This window comes from Daktulosphaira vitifoliae, unplaced genomic scaffold (genome assembly GCF_025091365.1).
Source record: "Daktulosphaira vitifoliae isolate Bord-2020 unplaced genomic scaffold, ASM2509136v1 Scaffold_1, whole genome shotgun sequence".
Lineage (NCBI taxonomy): Eukaryota > Metazoa > Arthropoda > Insecta > Hemiptera > Phylloxeridae > Daktulosphaira > Daktulosphaira vitifoliae.
This window is the reverse complement of record NW_026099572.1, coordinates 29,063,024-29,080,197: the sequence shown is the minus strand read 5'-3', so window position 1 is coordinate 29,080,197 and position 17,174 is coordinate 29,063,024. Positions and strand designations below refer to the sequence as shown.

At 26.8% G+C, this 17,174-nt stretch overlaps 2 protein-coding genes across 2 annotated transcripts; one reads left to right on the top strand and one right to left on the bottom strand.

Annotated features, from left to right (window-relative positions):
* The first annotated feature begins 1,575 nt into the window (after positions 1–1,575).
* Positions 1,576–3,620, top strand: LOC126895210 (bacchus-like). Its single transcript, XM_050666826.1, has 3 exons — positions 1,576–1,880; positions 2,960–3,098; positions 3,164–3,620. The coding sequence occupies exons 1-3, from the start codon at positions 1,776–1,778 to the stop codon at positions 3,223–3,225; spliced, it is 306 nt and encodes a 101-aa protein (XP_050522783.1). The 5' UTR covers positions 1,576–1,775; the 3' UTR covers positions 3,226–3,620.
* Positions 3,621–4,606: 986 nt separating this feature from the next.
* LOC126895170 (probable DNA double-strand break repair Rad50 ATPase) lies at positions 4,607–12,384 on the bottom strand. Its single transcript, XM_050666738.1, has 4 exons — positions 10,877–12,384; positions 7,249–7,403; positions 6,145–6,243; positions 4,607–4,904 (listed from the first exon to the last, which is right to left on the bottom strand). The coding sequence occupies exons 1-4, from the start codon at positions 12,282–12,284 to the stop codon at positions 4,746–4,748; spliced, it is 1,821 nt and encodes a 606-aa protein (XP_050522695.1). The 5' UTR covers positions 12,285–12,384; the 3' UTR covers positions 4,607–4,745.
* Between the last annotated feature and the right edge of the window lie 4,790 nt (positions 12,385–17,174).

The following is a 17,174-nucleotide window of genomic DNA, read 5'->3' as shown; positions in this document are numbered from 1 at the left end:
GATTTATATATGTGTCTTTACCACAGTATCAACAATAGGTAAACAAATGTGTCTCTAGTAAATATGTTATATTTTACAATCATGCTATTTGTCACCTACGAATTTTATATGTAAAAAAAAAATATAACGTTAATAATCATTATAAGATCATGGAAGCATCTACCTTGTTTTTTATTTTTTCAATTACCGACGCTTAGTTTTTAGAAACTCTTTGGAAAATCGATGTTTGATGTGAACAAAATGTTGAAACCGTTACTGGAATGATATCTGAGGCGCCGGTGCGAACAAACTATGAAACGTTCAAAATGTTAATAAAATTAGGGGTTAGGGGCCAGAATACCTCTTGATCAATGAAAATTTTAACTTTTTTTCAGTTTGATCCGATAAATTTTTCTAGAGACCTACTAATGTTGACTTACTGATTTACAAACATTAAGGCTCTAACTACGTTGAGCGATTGACGAATTTGTATTGAGTTATTTAATATAATCATACTTATAATTAAATAATGAATATTCTTAATAGTAATTTTTTAGTCAATATATTTCTCTATTGTAACTCTATCATAAAATTAGCAAAAAATTCAAAAGTTTCTCAGTGAGTTATGAAAACAACAAAATGTTGGTATTTATTAAAAATTGACATAAATTTTTGAAAATATTTGTTTTTTAATGTAATTTGGTAATATTTTTTTATTTTACAATTTTAAACTACGATTTAAATGAAAAATCACGAGTTACATTATTTGATGATTTGTTTGATCAAAACTGTTTAATATGAAAATTAAGTTCTCTTTATCTTGAGTTACGTATTTTGATAAAATTCATTATACACACTTGCACAATCTTATCGAAATGTTTTTTTAACAATTAGTTTTTTTTTAAATAAAAGTGATAGTAAACTTTTATCCGCTTTATACAAATCAATTAATCCATTAATTATTAACGAATCTGTCTTATTTTTAAAATAATAATGCTAATAAAAAACTTTAATTGTTATTACATTATAATTTAAAAATGGGAATTTTTAAAATTTGGATTGTCAATATGTGTTCTATTTTTATGACGGTTTTGATATTTATTTGAGAGTAGAAAATGTATGATTTATTTAGGAACCGTTCTATAATTATTTGGTGATACTTAAAAAGCTAATTCTTATATAATTAAACAATAAAGAATTTTAAAGTATTCTTGTTTTTATAATTAAAAAATAAATAAAAATACAATATATGTTTATGATTGGTTCAAAAACGTCTTCTGTGGCATATTATTGTTGTTCAATATTAACGTTAAAAGCGTCCGTCATTAGCGCTGTTGTCCGTTTTAATCTCATCACCATTGTCAGTGCTCGTCGGTTTTAATCTCAAACCCCTCTCGTTTATTTTTTAATTTAATATATTATTATTTTAAAAGTAAAATACACATAAAAAAGAAATTTTAAAAATTATTTAAGATTTTAGAAAAAATTTCTGTAATTTTAAAATTATTAAAACATTAAGAATGAACAAATAAAAATTTGACGTTGGACAGCCCCACCAACACGCGCCATCTTCACAAACAAAGAACACCGCCAGCCAGGTCCGTATTCGTTATACGTTAGCCTGACTGTACGTATGTTCTGTCTGTTTCCCGTGCCGACTCGCGTGTAATTTCGATTCGTCGTTTTTACACGATAAGTGTTGAAATATTACAGGTTCCTGCTTTTATAATTTTTATTTCAACAAGCTCAGGCGCAGTTGTAATTTAATTGTATTTTATTATAAATTTCAACCAAAAATGAGTACTAAAGAAGCGAAAAACGATGTTGCTGTAGAAAAAATCGCAGAAAACGACGACGTAGACCCCAAGGCCGACATTAAAGGAACCAAAAGGCCGGCAGATGTAAGTAAAATAATTTAGAAGATAATTTTATAATTAAATAGTATCTAGACTGTGTTCTACGATTATTGGCCTATTTTGAATGAATGAGCTTTTCTGTTTGTCGTTACACAACCGGCGTCCTACCGGCTACCGGTAAGCTGTCATACCCGCCATTTTAACCCCGGCACCGTGTACGGTCGGCGTGTATTCATACTATCTAACTAGTCATTTATGTGATGTTAATTTTTCAGTAAAATATGAGTATGTTGACCAAATTTAATCAACTAGCAATTCGTTATAATTTTTTTAACATGAATAGATGTATGAGTATTTGTAACTTGAAAGATTTCGTGGCGTCCCGCGCTGAACATTTTCGGCAGACCGGCACCACGGTTGTTTACCGGTAACCCCCTCCTTCATATTCATCTACTCCACTCATTTTGGCGTTGGGAAATTTACATTTAAAAAGTTGTCATTCCTGTAAGATTTCGATGAATATTTCTATCGTTATTTTCTATAAGATAATTGACTGATAAACTGCTTAATATTTTTTTTCGTGTTATATAATGAAGTCATCACTAACTTCAGAAGAAAGTGCGTTATTATTGTATAGATCTTAGTATGTAATAATGAAACCAAATAATTAAAATCGAATTTACATTTCAAATTGGTTTATCATTTTTCTTAATTAAATGCAGCATTATTATTATTATTTTATTTCAAATAACGGAATTATTAAATAATAGCTTTTTAAATAATCATGAATGTGTCTGTATTCAACTTATGTATAGTATTTAATCTTTGCAATATTTTAATATGGTTAAATTTTAAATTTCTACTATTAAACTAATAGTTTTTGTTATGAATAATTGTAAATAATTTTTATTTAAAATGTATTTTTTATGTTCTCCTTTGTAACTTAATACTTGTATTGAATACGAAAAAAAATTATAATCTTCACTATTGTAATAAAGTAAAATCCCAGTAACAGAATAGAAAGAAATGGTACTGACTGAGCTATATATTATAGATTTATTTTTACTATAAATACTAGATGTGTTTTAGTATACATGGAAAAATTAATTTACTTTTTTCCTTAGGATAAGTCTGATGAGGTGAAGAAACAGAAAAAAGAGGAGAATGGAGAAGAAGACCTTGATGAAGAAGAAGAAGTCGAAGGAGAAGAAGATGATGAAGAAGAATTAGCAGAAGGTGAAGATGATCTAGATGAAGCTGATGGTAATAATAGTCATCAAATTACATCTTAGTAATTTATTTTAAATATTTGTTTTCTATTTTTATAGTTTGTTCAGAAGAAGATGAAGATGACATTGATGGTGTAGATGAAGACGATGATGATGTGTAAACTGACTAAATGTACAATTGAACAAGTCTCTTAATTTTATATAATTTTTACATAGTGCGCATGTACTCGATGTCTCCCGTTTGATAGAATTTTGATTTCAAAATGTAATTTTTTATACAAATATGCCATCAAAGCTTTTTTGCTACTGAGTGACTTGGACATAAATGGTTTTTTTAAATTTAAAAAACACGTGATTCCTAATAAATTTTTCTGTGTACTTGTTCCAAGTCTTAAGTCACTCACTATCAATTAAGTTTTGTGCATGTTCCTTGTGGAATAAGTTTTTAAACTCCTAACTAACAGTTGATTGAAATATTTAAAATTAACTCGACCACTCAATGTTTTTTTTAATTATTGTAACAAATTACAACACAATAAATGTTTTTTTTTTTTTATTGATTTTACCTATTTATAAGTAAATAATAGTATAAATATTTACAATAATCAATCTTGGAGATACTGAATTATAATTAAGTTAATAGGTTTGATTTCTAAAAAAAAAATGTATGTATATATACATTTATTATAAGTATAAATAAATAATTAAGTATATATACATATATAATATGTATATATATATATGTTCACATTTATCATTTAAAAATTAAGTTACTTTTGTATAAATATTGATTAAATGATAAGATAATCAAAGAAAATTCTCAAGTTGGTTTTTTAATTTTTTTATTTTTGGTGTGTTTAAGTTTTAGATAATTTTTGTTTCTTTTTCAGCTATAAATGATTATATTTTTAAGAACTAAGCTACTAAAAATATGTTTGAAGTAAAAAAATTTAACATTGCACGCTATTACAATGTCAATTGATCTTTATAATAACATACTTTATAAACATGTATGTATTGTTGTCTATATTTGTTGCTTAGACAGTATTATAGTTGATAATTTCACTGTAAATAATTCTAGTACAGTAAATATAGAATTGTTGAAAATTCTTAATACATATTGTCAGTTGCTAAGGCTCAATTATTTTATTTATATAAATCCAAGAAAGAAAATTGCGTTATAACCTATATTGAGAAAAACAATTAAATGGTTTTGAAGTATGGGATACGACCTAAGTTTTTTTTTTTATTTTTAGAAAAATATTTCTGATTATTTTTAAGTTATTATAATTCTGATCATAATTAATAGAGATTAGTACCACCGAGTAACTTTGGTCGAAATGTTAAAATTATTGAATTATAGCATTGCAAAACTGACTTTTATAACTTTCTAATGTTTAATTAGGTAGGTAGGTATTATTTAGTAGTAAAGAATAGGGCTTGTTCCATTTCCATACAAAATTTATAAAGAACTTGGTTTTCTAGTTTGATAATATTAGTTTTCTTACTAAATACTGCAATACATATAAATATTATGTTTTTTATTGTATTAAAAATGTTAACTATAAATTGTAACTTAAAAATAAATTATGTTCCTTTAAATTACTACAGTAACAAAAATTAAATATCTTTTTGGTGCTCTATTTTTCATTAATAATTGTAAGATGATTTTATTAAATTTTCAATTTTTTTTCAAACATAATCGTTGGTTGTTTTGTAAACTCATTTGACTTTCGAGGTTTTTTAGTAATTTTATTTTCTCAAGACGATCAATGCATAACTTAGTTAAAATTTGATTTTTAACTCTATATTTTTTAACCAATTCAGTTAAACATTCAATCTGAAATTTGTAAAAAGAGCATATAAATTTTATGACATTCCAAGTTAATTGTATAATTAAATAATATTTAAAAGTAATTTGTGTCAACAAATGCGAATTCTTGGTAACGCAATTATTAACTTTTAACAGTGTTAAAGTATTTGAGTAATATGATATCTAGTACACTCGGCGTTTGTGTTACGCGAGTTGTGTCGTAACCTACTATGTTGAAAAATTAAATTCTACAGTTTAGGATTAAAATGTTTTCACTCTAGTCCACGCAATCTCAGAGGCGGTACTGTGAACTTGTAAAGTGTGTTTGATGTAACGTATTTCCAAAATTCAGAAAATGTCTACCTTAGTAACTTTAATACAGTTATTGAAGTTAGAAATGTTGATTACTCATTTCTATAAAATTAATTTTTCGATTAAAAATAATAGTTTCGTTTACATGGATTGATAAATGATACTATAGTATCTTGAAAGTATTCCCAATTCACGTTACCGAGAGGAAGATTCAATCTAAATGTTATTTAGATTTAATCAGTGCTCGAATTGGCCAAAAATAAGTAGGGGAGCTCAACTTAACAATTTGAAAACTGCGTCCCTAGTATTTTGAAGACCTTTTTTTTTTTACTCATTACTTTATTTAGTATTTATTAATAAATCATATTTCATTATCATACTAATATTTAAAAAAAGAGGTGGTATTTTCCACCGTCCTCCCGTCTCAATAAAAAAAAGTAGTTGGGGTGCGCAAAAAAATTGAAAAAAAAGTTGAGGAGCTACGTCCCCCTGCGCACCCCCCCCAATTCGAGCACTGGATTTAATCTTAAATATATTATCTTTAAACATCATGCTAAGCATATATTTTATTGTACTCAGTGGTTTATGCCACCCTTATTCTGTTCTAAATGAGAGCAATTCTTGAACTTTGGAGAGTGGTGTTTTCTCAAAAAAATATTTTATTTTATTTTAAGGTGTACGCTGATTTTTGAACACACCTTTAAATATAAACAAGCCATAAGTATTATTTATCTGGAGTATATGTAAATTAGCAAAATTGTTAGTGGATATATGCCCTTTACACTCGTATACACGCCAAAACACCACTGGCCTTATATGACCCATATTTTTTAACATTCGGTTAGTTTTGAACATATTGTATTGAAAAAAACTTTTAACATGTGTTTAAAAAAAAATTCTACTAGCGCCACTGATTTTATTAGAGCCAACAAATTTATCATAATTAACACTTTACCTGAGTATCACTTTTGTAATATTTGCAAATATTCGTGTCCTGTAGACATTTTTTTTCTAATGTTTCCAGTTTAGCTTTTGTATTTCTTAATTCAATCTCCTATGTAATATTACTAGTATTAAAAATAATAAAGAATAACAAATTTATTAAAACTCTCCTCTACTCTTGCTATATAAGTTTTAAAAATTAATTATGACTTACTCAACTCCAACGTTTATCACAACTTACTGGCGTAGTAATTAATTTTTGTAGAGTAAAATATTCGATTAGTGTCTGCTCACTCTTTTACCTCCCAAATAAAGTATTGTTAATTAATCTAATCTTAAATAATTAAATTATTATTTAAAGTACAACATTTTTAAAAGTCTTCATAATAGGAAAATTTCATTAAAATAAAATTTCTTAAAGGTTCTTGCTATTTTAACAAGAATTTTTCATATTGACTGAAAAAGAGGTTTTTAGAATTTTACAGAAATTCTTATTTTAAAAAAAAAACATTAATGTTAATTTGAATCATCTTGAAACTTGATTAAGAAGTGTGCAAACTGATGAATATTTTACTAGTCATTATTTTTTAGTGCGATGATAAAAGCTCGTTTAAATTTGTACACTGTATAAACAAATTAAAAAAATTCTAATCGTTTCTTTTTCATTATAAAATTATTAATATTTTTAGAATATTAATTAACTACGTAAAAGTTTTTAGAAAAAACAAGTCTTTGACATTCAAAAATTAAGTAATGGTAAACCATTTATATATTTATACAATTCCACTAGTGTAATTTGAAAAAATAATTAGAGGATTTACTTAGTTTCTCTCCTCAAATATTTTTTATAAAAATTGAAAATGTTAGAAATTCTCTAAATGCTCATATTGAGGATTTCATGTTGTAAGTTTCTCGGTTGATAAGTATAAGTATATTGTACTTTAGCGAAAAGAAATCCACAATATATTTTAATTTAAATTAAATTATAAAAAAAAACTAATTTATTAAAGTATTTTTTTTCATTGTAACAAAATTGATAAGTAACAAAAGAATATTAATAAAAATGATAAATGGGCAGCAAAAAAAAAAGGAAAATTGAAATAATGAGTAAACGTACTTGATACTTTTTATATTTTTCCAAACTAATGTTTGTATTGGTGGCAGCTCTAAGTTGAGATTGTGCTATAGTTTCCACTATAGTGATTTGATGATCTTTTGCTTCCAATTTTTGTTTTAGACAATTTATTTCTTCTTTAAAAGCAGCTTCTTTGCCTATATATATATATAAATAAATACCTTTATTTTTTATAAAATTTTATCCCGATTATTTATTTGATTTAGAATTATTATATTTGAATAAGTAATAATTATAGTAATTAAATTTAGTATAAAATTGATATTCAATATTTAATGTTTTAATTTTTACTGAGATAAAAATAATAAAGTAGTTGTAGTAGTATATTTCAATAATTTTAACTTGATGCAATACTTTTAAATAAAATTTTTTTATAACAAGGTTATAACTTATATACTGGACTACAAGGAACTTTCATCAAAAACCAAAATATACTTTTCGTGCTGTTTTCAAATGTGCAATTAGACTTTTTTTATCCGTTCTAAGTTTTAATATTATTACTTATAATTAAAAAACAACCCAAACCAAAAACAGTTCAGAGGAGTCGCGGCACAGTGGTGTCGTGGGATAGTTGGATCAAGTATAATGATATTTGACAGTGATTAAAATCACTATCAAAAAAAAAAATGCTTCGATGCAAATCTTTAGATAGTGTTTAATTTTAATAAATTGGTGGATTATTCCAAAAGTTACATGGTCTGCTAGTTCCTTATTAATATCCTGATTAAGATACAGTATGTCAAATGAAAAAGGGATTATTAAAAAATATTTTTTTTTTTTAAAAAAATTGTGTTGATCCATACACATTTCAATAAGTTATAGCATTAAAAAGTTAAAAATTAAAAAATAAAATCAAGAATTTTAACACAAATTTTCACCTTGAAGACAAAATAAAGTCCAAAATTTTTTTTTTTTAATATTTAAGTATATTACATAAGATTTAATTTCAGATATATATAAAAGTCTCAATATTTCCGGAACACTTTCAAAAATTAAGTTGAAAAAGTTCTACTTTCTATATGCATTTTTATGTTTTAAACCCCCCTCTGTATTAAGGAAAATGGTTCGATTTAAAAAAAAAGTATGTCGAATGAAAGAAGTATATTAATATTATTACTTATAAAAAAATTGTATTGATCCATACATTTTTCAAAAAGTTATAACATTTTAAAGTTAAAAATGTAAAATATAAAATCGAGAATTTTAACACAAAACTAGCATACGGTAGCCATTTTCACCGTGAAGACAAAATAAAGTCCGAAATTTTTTTTTCCTTAATAAATTATATTACATTAGCTTTAATTTAAGATATATATACAAGTAAAAGTGTCAGACTTTCCGGAACATTTTCAAAAGTCAAGTTGAAAAAATTATTTTTTTGTGAAAAAGTTGTCATTTTGAATCCCCTCCTGTGGACTGGTAAAGGGTTAAATTTATAAAAAAAATATACCAAATGATAGGTAAAGCATCTATAAAAAAAAAATTATATTGATTTGTTCATTTTTGAAAAAGTTATGGCAGTTTTAAGTAAAAAAAAATTTCAAAAAGTATCGATTTTTAAATTTGTAATTTTTTTGGAGATTTCCTCCATTTACGGGAAACGAGAGAAATTTTTTCAATTTTTGAGGGTAATGTCTTCGACTAGATACGATTTGTGATCTTTTGACATATCGTTGAAAGAAATCCGTTCGGTGAGAGCTGAGAAAAAGTGGTAACAGACACAAAAAAAAAAACACATCATAGTAAAATTAATACCTACTCAGCTTTGCATCGAAGCTAAAAACAACAAAAAAAAAATTATTTTGAATTAATATTGATATTGATTTTTAAAATGTTAAAAACAGGAAAATGATATATTTAACCTATTTTAGCTTCGATGCGAAGCTGAGAAGGTATTAATTTTACTATGATGTTTTTTTTTTTTTTTTTGTGTCTGTTACCACTTTTTCTCAGCTCTCACTGGACCGATTTTGATGAACAATATGTCAAAAGATCACAAATCGTATCTAGTTGATGACATTACCCTTAAAAATTGAAAAAATTTCCCTTGTTCCTCGTAAATGGAGGAAGTCCCCTAAAAAATTACAATTTTTCAAATCGGTACATTTTTTTTTGTCATTTAAGCGGTAATTTTTATACATTTTTCTTAAAACTTCTATAACTTTTTTAAAAACTAACAAAACAACTTAATTTTATTTTATTGAAACCTTAGATATTTCCCTTTCAATTGATATAATTTTTTTTTTAAATCTAACATTTTATCTGCTTACAGGGGATATTTAAAATAGCATATTTTTTACCAAAACTTAACTTTTGAAAATGTTGCGGAAATGCTGCATCCTTTAAACGTACATCAAATTGAAGCTTATGTCATGTACTATAAAATGAAAAAAAAAAATTTTTTCTTAACACCTTACCTTCTATATGCAAACGGCTGCCGTAGTTAAAAAAATGCTATTTTTGTGATAAAATTTTCGATTTTAAACTTTCAACTTAAAATTGCGATAACTTTTTGATTAATGTATGTATCATCACAAATTTTTTTTTTAATACTTTATACATACCTCTTTCATTTAACATATTTTTTATTTAAATTGAACAATTTTCTTTAATACAGGGGGCCTTCAAAACTTGAAAAATACGTATAATACGTATATACGTATTGAAACTAGGATTTTATAGTTGGACTTTCACCTGGTAGAACTTTACAATCTTTTACTCGCTTTACGCTCTCTTTCTTTCAGATAAAATGATTAATCTGTGATCTATTCCTCCCACTTTTATAAGTTATATAATGTTCTTCCCTCTTTCTAAAATAAGTATTACCCTTACTGTGGTCACCGCATACTTGTTGCTAGGTACCCCTTGCATCACCTCATCCATCTTTCACCAAAACACTTCCTTGTCTATTTCATCATATCCTACTTGTGGTGCATAGGCAATTATTACATTCAGCACTTTTACTACTTTACTTTTCATCTCCTCATCCATTATTACACCATTCTTTGTACTAGACTTACCTGAGTATATTATTTTATAACCCTCACCTATTTCCCTCGATTTCTCTTCTTTCCACTTAGTTTCATGCACACAACAAATGTTCACTTTTCTCCTCTTCAATACTCCTACTAATTCTCTACTTCTACCAGTTAATGTTCCAAAATTCCAAGTATCATTCTTACTTTGTATCTATCTTTCTTCCTTATACACGAGTCCAGCCTAGAGTTAAGTGGTGATGTCTCTACACTGTTGACAATACAAGCGTTAGGTAGACCTATACATATGACTGGTGAAACAGCTACCGCACAAGTTGTCCAGCTAGTATCGAACACTTTATTCCTTAGGCCTTCTCCGTTTTTAACTACTTTATTCCCTCTCACCTGTTGTCCCCGCATTCATCCGAGATGGGAAAATCCGCCTAAGTTTTGTTTAGAACACCTCATACTATTTGACAACAATTTTACGCCGGCTGTCGACCTGACGCAACCTCATTAGTTGACTCCTACGACTAGCAGAAGGGCTGTGAAAGTATTCTTATCCCCTGTCCACAGGGGAAAATAACTAACTCTTAAAGTTAAATAACTAACTATTAACTCTTTTTAACACTTACTTTTACTTAAAATATGAATATGACGCTCTTCTAAATTTTCTTCACTACATTTTTGATCAACTAAGTTTTGTATGCCATTAATTACATTTTCGTATTCATTAATTTTATTTTTAAAAGTAATCAGATAGTTTTGAAAAATATTCAACCGATCATCAATAATACTTAAATTTTTTACTACACTTGTTAATTGTGAAAAGGATGCATCTTGTTGTTTATGTTTAATGTTTGAATTTTGTAGTTCTTGAATCTTGATATTTTTATCGTTCAATTCTTCTTCTAAACAATTAATTTTTTGCTTATAGTTTTCAACAATATTTTCTGATAAAGTTAGTTCTTGTGTAAGTTTAAAATTGTTTTCTTTCAAAACTTCTATTAATTTTTCTTTTTCTTCAAGTTGAGAATTAATACCCGTGATCAGCTTCTTTTTTTTAATTTCATCATTTTGCCACTTTTTTTTGTCTTTGTTATACATCAAATGAAGATTATCGTACTTATCAATCTGTTCAGCAAGATTCGACTGTACGATAGTATGAAGCTCTACTGCATCATTGTATCTAAGTTCTTTTTCCTCTAGTTTATCTTGACATTCGTGCATTAATAACTTACACGAGGTTAATTCTTTAAGATAATCATCAGATTGAGCTTGTATTTTAATAAAATGTTCTTTAAGCTTTAAAATCTCTTGTTCTTTTATGGAAAAAAATGTATTCGACTTTTTATAGTCTTCCAGCTCATTAAGAAGTTTTTCATTTTCATGTTCTTGGTGATGTTGCCATTGTTTAAGCTCTTCGATTTCTTTAAGTAGTTGAAAATTATAGTTTTCGACATCATGTAATTGTTGTTTGTTTTGATATACTAAATATTCTTCTTTTTCCAATATTGTTCTAATTAAAATATTAATTAGTTCACTTAAATTGGATTCTTCAATATTCGTATAAATATAACCTTCTAATTGATTTATTTCTTCAACAATAAGTGATTTCCCTTCTATTAACTCTGATTCAGCAAGGTTATGACCTTGTGTCTCAGATGATTGATCAAACTCATGAGTTTCGCGGACATTTTCTTTTAATAATTGAATTATACAATTTTGCTTAGAATTTTCTAGCTTGAGAATAGCTATTTCTTGTTTTAAAGCAGTCGATTGTTTTTTTTGATCGATTAATGTATTCTCAATTTTTTCAATGTCTTCAAATATTTGTTCACACATAAATAAACCTTGAGCAGTTAATGAATTAAAATTTTTTTTCGCTATGAAATTCAAGTCATTGTTTTCTTCGGGTATAAAATTCTTTTCATTTATGTGTGTTACTAACAAACTATACATATTTTTTAACTGCTCTATATTAATATCCTCATCAATATGACAATTTAGTGTTAAACAAAGATTTTTTTTACGAGTGTCCATAAAGATGTATAAATTTGTTTCAGAAATAGATTCTGTTATTAAATTCAAAATAGGATAAGGTAAAGCTTTATTGTTTTTTAAACTGTACTCAACAATTTTATTATTTGAAGCATTTAAAGAAAAACTTTTAATCGAGCTGACATCAAAATTTAAAGATATAACCTATAACGAAAAAAAAATTATATTAAATAAGTTAAAAATATATATACTTGGACATTTTACCAAAAATCTCGTAGTTACATAATTTTCATTATAGCTTAAATAGTTTTTTAACTTCTTTGTATCACGAAGTAAAATAATAATATTGTAAGATCTGCAAGTAGCTGGATTATTATTTGGCTTTTAAAGAAGCAAATCAAAACAAAGATAATTGTGTCTAGTAGTAATAGTATGTTATAGATTTTTAGAGTAACAAATCGATTTTAGTAACAAATTACTTTAAGTTTGAATAACTTTAAGTACGTTTTTTTAAAAAAGTATTTCAAAAGAAATACTATTGTTTTTAGTAGCTCATATGAAAATCTGTACAAATCTATGAATTCTTAAAAAAGATAGTTATTTTAAAATGTAAAATACTTATAAGTTGCTCTTTCATTAATTCATAGTCCAATACATAATGGGTCATTCATGTGAAATCACCTAATGTGTGTGCTGGTATAGTTAAAAAAATTATGAAATTTATATCATAGACTTCTTAAAGGTCATTGACAACAAAAATAATATATATATTTTTTTTTATTGTTTTTTTACCAGATATCGCATTTTTTATAATTAAAAACATGAAAAAACAGCCTATGTTGTAGAACCTATATCTTCTCATCCAAATAAGCTATCACTGTGGAACTAGCACTGTTTTACTCATATTAAATAGTACTTCAATTTCATTCTTAAGTTTATAAATTTTGAATTTTTTTGAACATCGAAATTTTGATTTTTTTAATTTTGCAGTATTTTAATAGCAAAATTTGAAGGTCAAAAATTTTTTTAATTAAAATTTTTTTTTTCTTTTTAGAAACTTTTAGTAATGTTCTTTTAACCCATATCATATTTGAATAGATTTATAATTTTTTTTGTATCGTTTTACGGTCTTTAACACGCGTGGTTTGCTTAAAATAGCCAATTATATCATCTCATTACACAAAAGTGACTGAACGAATTTTTTTCAAATTTGCATATTATTTTCCTTTAGGCAATTAAAATGTCTGGTGAACATTTTATGATGGAGAAATAATTTTAACGCTACTTATAGAATTTACAAAATTTACAATTTGCGTATTATAATAGATATTGTTGATTCTTCGACTACTATGCTGCAGTATACAAATACTGTATACCAAATATATAAACTCATAAGGATTTCTATTGTTATAAACTCTAAATTTAATGAATTAGTGTGATTTTTAATTAGCGGATCATGTGTATTATATAATATTTCATCTAATGCATCAATAATTTCTTGAATGTGACATGAAACTTTATTGCTTTAATACTATCACACCTTGTTTCTGACCATTTTTTTACTGTGATTTTTTGGCAATAATAAGAGAATATAATTTTATCACCGCTTATAGAGTTTCAAAATTTATCATTTACATATTATGGAAAAGTCATAAACTACGTAATTTTCAACATTAAATTTTTTGCATTTATTCTACATGAAAATAAAATACTATATACCAGCGTTTCCCAAACTTTTTTGACCGCGGCCCGGTACGAAATAAAAAAAAATTTTCGCGACCCACCTTATGAAAAAAAAACATTTATTTACAAAACAAATTTTATTTTTAATAAAAATCATGTTATTTGTCTGTTTCTTTCATGCACAAAAATTGCAAAATAATTATATAACAAAAACAAATTTAAAAAATATCCATTATATTCATGTAAAACTTTGGTAAATGAGCTAAACTTTATTTTACACATTTTGGCCTTAATGCAATAATTTCAAATTAGGATGAAATTATGTTAAATTTATTCCCAAATTTGGTTCGACATCCAATCTGTTCCGATACTTATTTTTTAAGTACACCAAGGTTGAGAACGCAGCTTCACACGTATAAGTGGAGAAAAAAGGCATTAAGAATTGTATAGCTTTTTCGCTTATTCTTGGATACCCCTTTTGACAGCGCAACCAAAAATTAATTAGTGGTGCAGTTTCAAACACTTTTTTAAGATCGGTGTCGCGTGAAATTTCAATTAAATTATCAACTTCTTATTCATTAAGATTAAGCATTTCTTCCTTTTCAATTTTGACAGAAAAGGGATCTTTAATCCATATATTTTTTGAGATAATATCCGGAAAGTAATCTTTAAAACTATTTATTAGCATCGAAAGATGTTCTTGAAATGAAACTGATAGCGTTTCCAGTGGTAAAACTTCTTCATTGCAGTTTAAATGGTTTTCAATAAATTTATGTAATGTTTCAAAAGATTTTAAATTTTCTTTTGAAAGTCGTTGTTTCCACAGAATCATTTTTTTAATTATTGCAGTGACCTTTTCCGATACTTTGAAAATATTTAAACCAAAGCCTTGCAAATTTAAATTCAATTCATTGAATCTAGCAAATATGTCGCAAAAATAAGCTACTATTATTAACCATTCGAAATCGTGGAATCTATCTTTAAATGGAAAATAGTGATGAGCAGAATTACTCTTGTTCTTGCAGTCTTGGCTTGGTCTTGCATTTCTACGAGACCAAAAACAAGACCAAGACTGTAATAATATCAGCAAGACCAACATCAAGACTGTACTCAATTGACAAGAACAAGACCAAGACTTTTTTAGCAAGACCAAGAACAAGAACAAGACTAGACTTGCAAGAACAAGACCAAGACCAAGACTCAAAATGCAAGAATCTTGCAACAACAAGAATAAAACTGCAAGAGTATTGCACTCTTGCAAAAAAAAAAAAAAAAATTGTTGTTGGTTAAAATCGTTAAGATTATTAATGACAGATTCGACAATATTAAATTTTACTTTGATTTTTATTCATTACGCGTATTGTTCAAATTAAATATTACCTATGAGCTGATGTTACCGATTAACTTAAAATTTTACAATCATGTTTCAAAATTTATTGTCATTCAATTGTAATTAATTAATTTTAAATAATTAAAGAAGATTAAAAATAAATATTCCGTGCTTCAAACATTATGATAAAATTAGATAAAATTTTTGTTTTCTTCTAAAGCGGAGACTGAAACTGGTTTTATAAAAACTGGTTATAACAGTTTTTTTCGGTTTTGTTAATCAAAACCAATAATTTTTAAAAACTGTGTCTATGAACAGAAAGCGATTATTATTTAAAACCGGTTTTAAAAATCGATACATAAAACCGGCGACTGGTAAACTCATAAAATAAATATATTCATGTTCATTATTCAATGAAAAAAAATAATTAAAATGCAAAAAAAATTATCCGACTAGGAGAATCGAAATCGCGTCCCCTCCGACCGCACATCCGCTGCGNTATCCGACTAGGAGAATCGAAATCGCGTCCTCCCCGACCGCACATCCGCTGCGTTACCATTCGGACAATATTACGCCATCAGTTTAAAGTGAAAAAATACTTTGTTTCAATAACGTCTTATTTTTTTATAATTTAATTTATTTGTTTATTTTTTTTTAATACCCCAAACTATTCATAAAAAAATCATCCATATTGTTTATGCTAATATTAAGTTCTAACTTAAAAATCCTATGGCATATAAATTAAATTTGAATTTACAAACTGAAGTAGATAACTTCGTTATTTAAACCTTTTAAGTAGAAAATTTTTACAAATATAAATGAATGCAAGATTTTGCAAGAGTATTGTGACAAGACTCACAACAAGAACAAGATTTTATGGGCAAGACCAAGAACAAGAACAAGACTAAATAAGCAAGACCAAGAACAAGAACAAGACTAGATTTGCAAGACCAAGACCAAGACCAAGACTGAGTTAGCAAAGCAAGACCAAGACCAAGCTATCTAGAACAAGACTATGACCAAGACTTTGACAGTCTTGGTCTTGTTCTTGTTTTGCTCATCACTAATGGAAAAATAGCATCTTTTTTAGATGGTGGATGTTCATTCAGAAATGCCTAGACTTCATCTTTTAGCTCAAACAGACGTTTTAAAATGTTTCCTTTTGAAAGCCAACGTGAATTACAATATAAAAAGAGGTGTTTATGATCATTCACCATTTCCTCGCATAATTCGATAAAAAGTCTGCTATTTAATGGACGAGATTTTATGTAGTTTACAAACTTTGACACATTCTTCCAAAGTCATGTTTGAATTTAAAGGCAAGCGTTTTATCACCAAAGCTTATTTGTCGATACTACAGTGCACTCATACACAATTAACTGCTAATTCTTGAATTTGTTTAAATAAACCTTTATGACAACCTGCCATTGCACGTGCTCCGTTGCTACTTAGACCAACACACTTCATCCAATCAATACCCTGACTAGTGACAAAATCATTTGTCGCTTTAAAAATCTCATCTGAGATCGTTCTTGTCGGCGCCTTTTACAAAACAAAAAATTTTCTTGTATGGTGTCTTCGTCAATATATCTGATAAAACATATTAGATTTGCATTATCCTCAATATCTGTGCTTTTATTTATTTGCGAGGAAAAAAATTTACTTTTTTTTACTTTAGCAACTAGTTCTTTTTCTAAATGTTTCGCGCAATCACCAATTCTCCGTTTAAATGTATTATTTGATAATGGGATCGCTGAAAACAAACTTTTTTCCTTTATTCCGCATAAATTATTTACGACAATTTTTAAAGCGGAAAGTATTAATTTTTCTCCAGCCTAATTAGGTTACCCAGTCTCAGCTATTAATTTGGAAATTTCAAAAGATGTCAAAGTGAGGTTTTCATTTACTGGTGAGGAAAG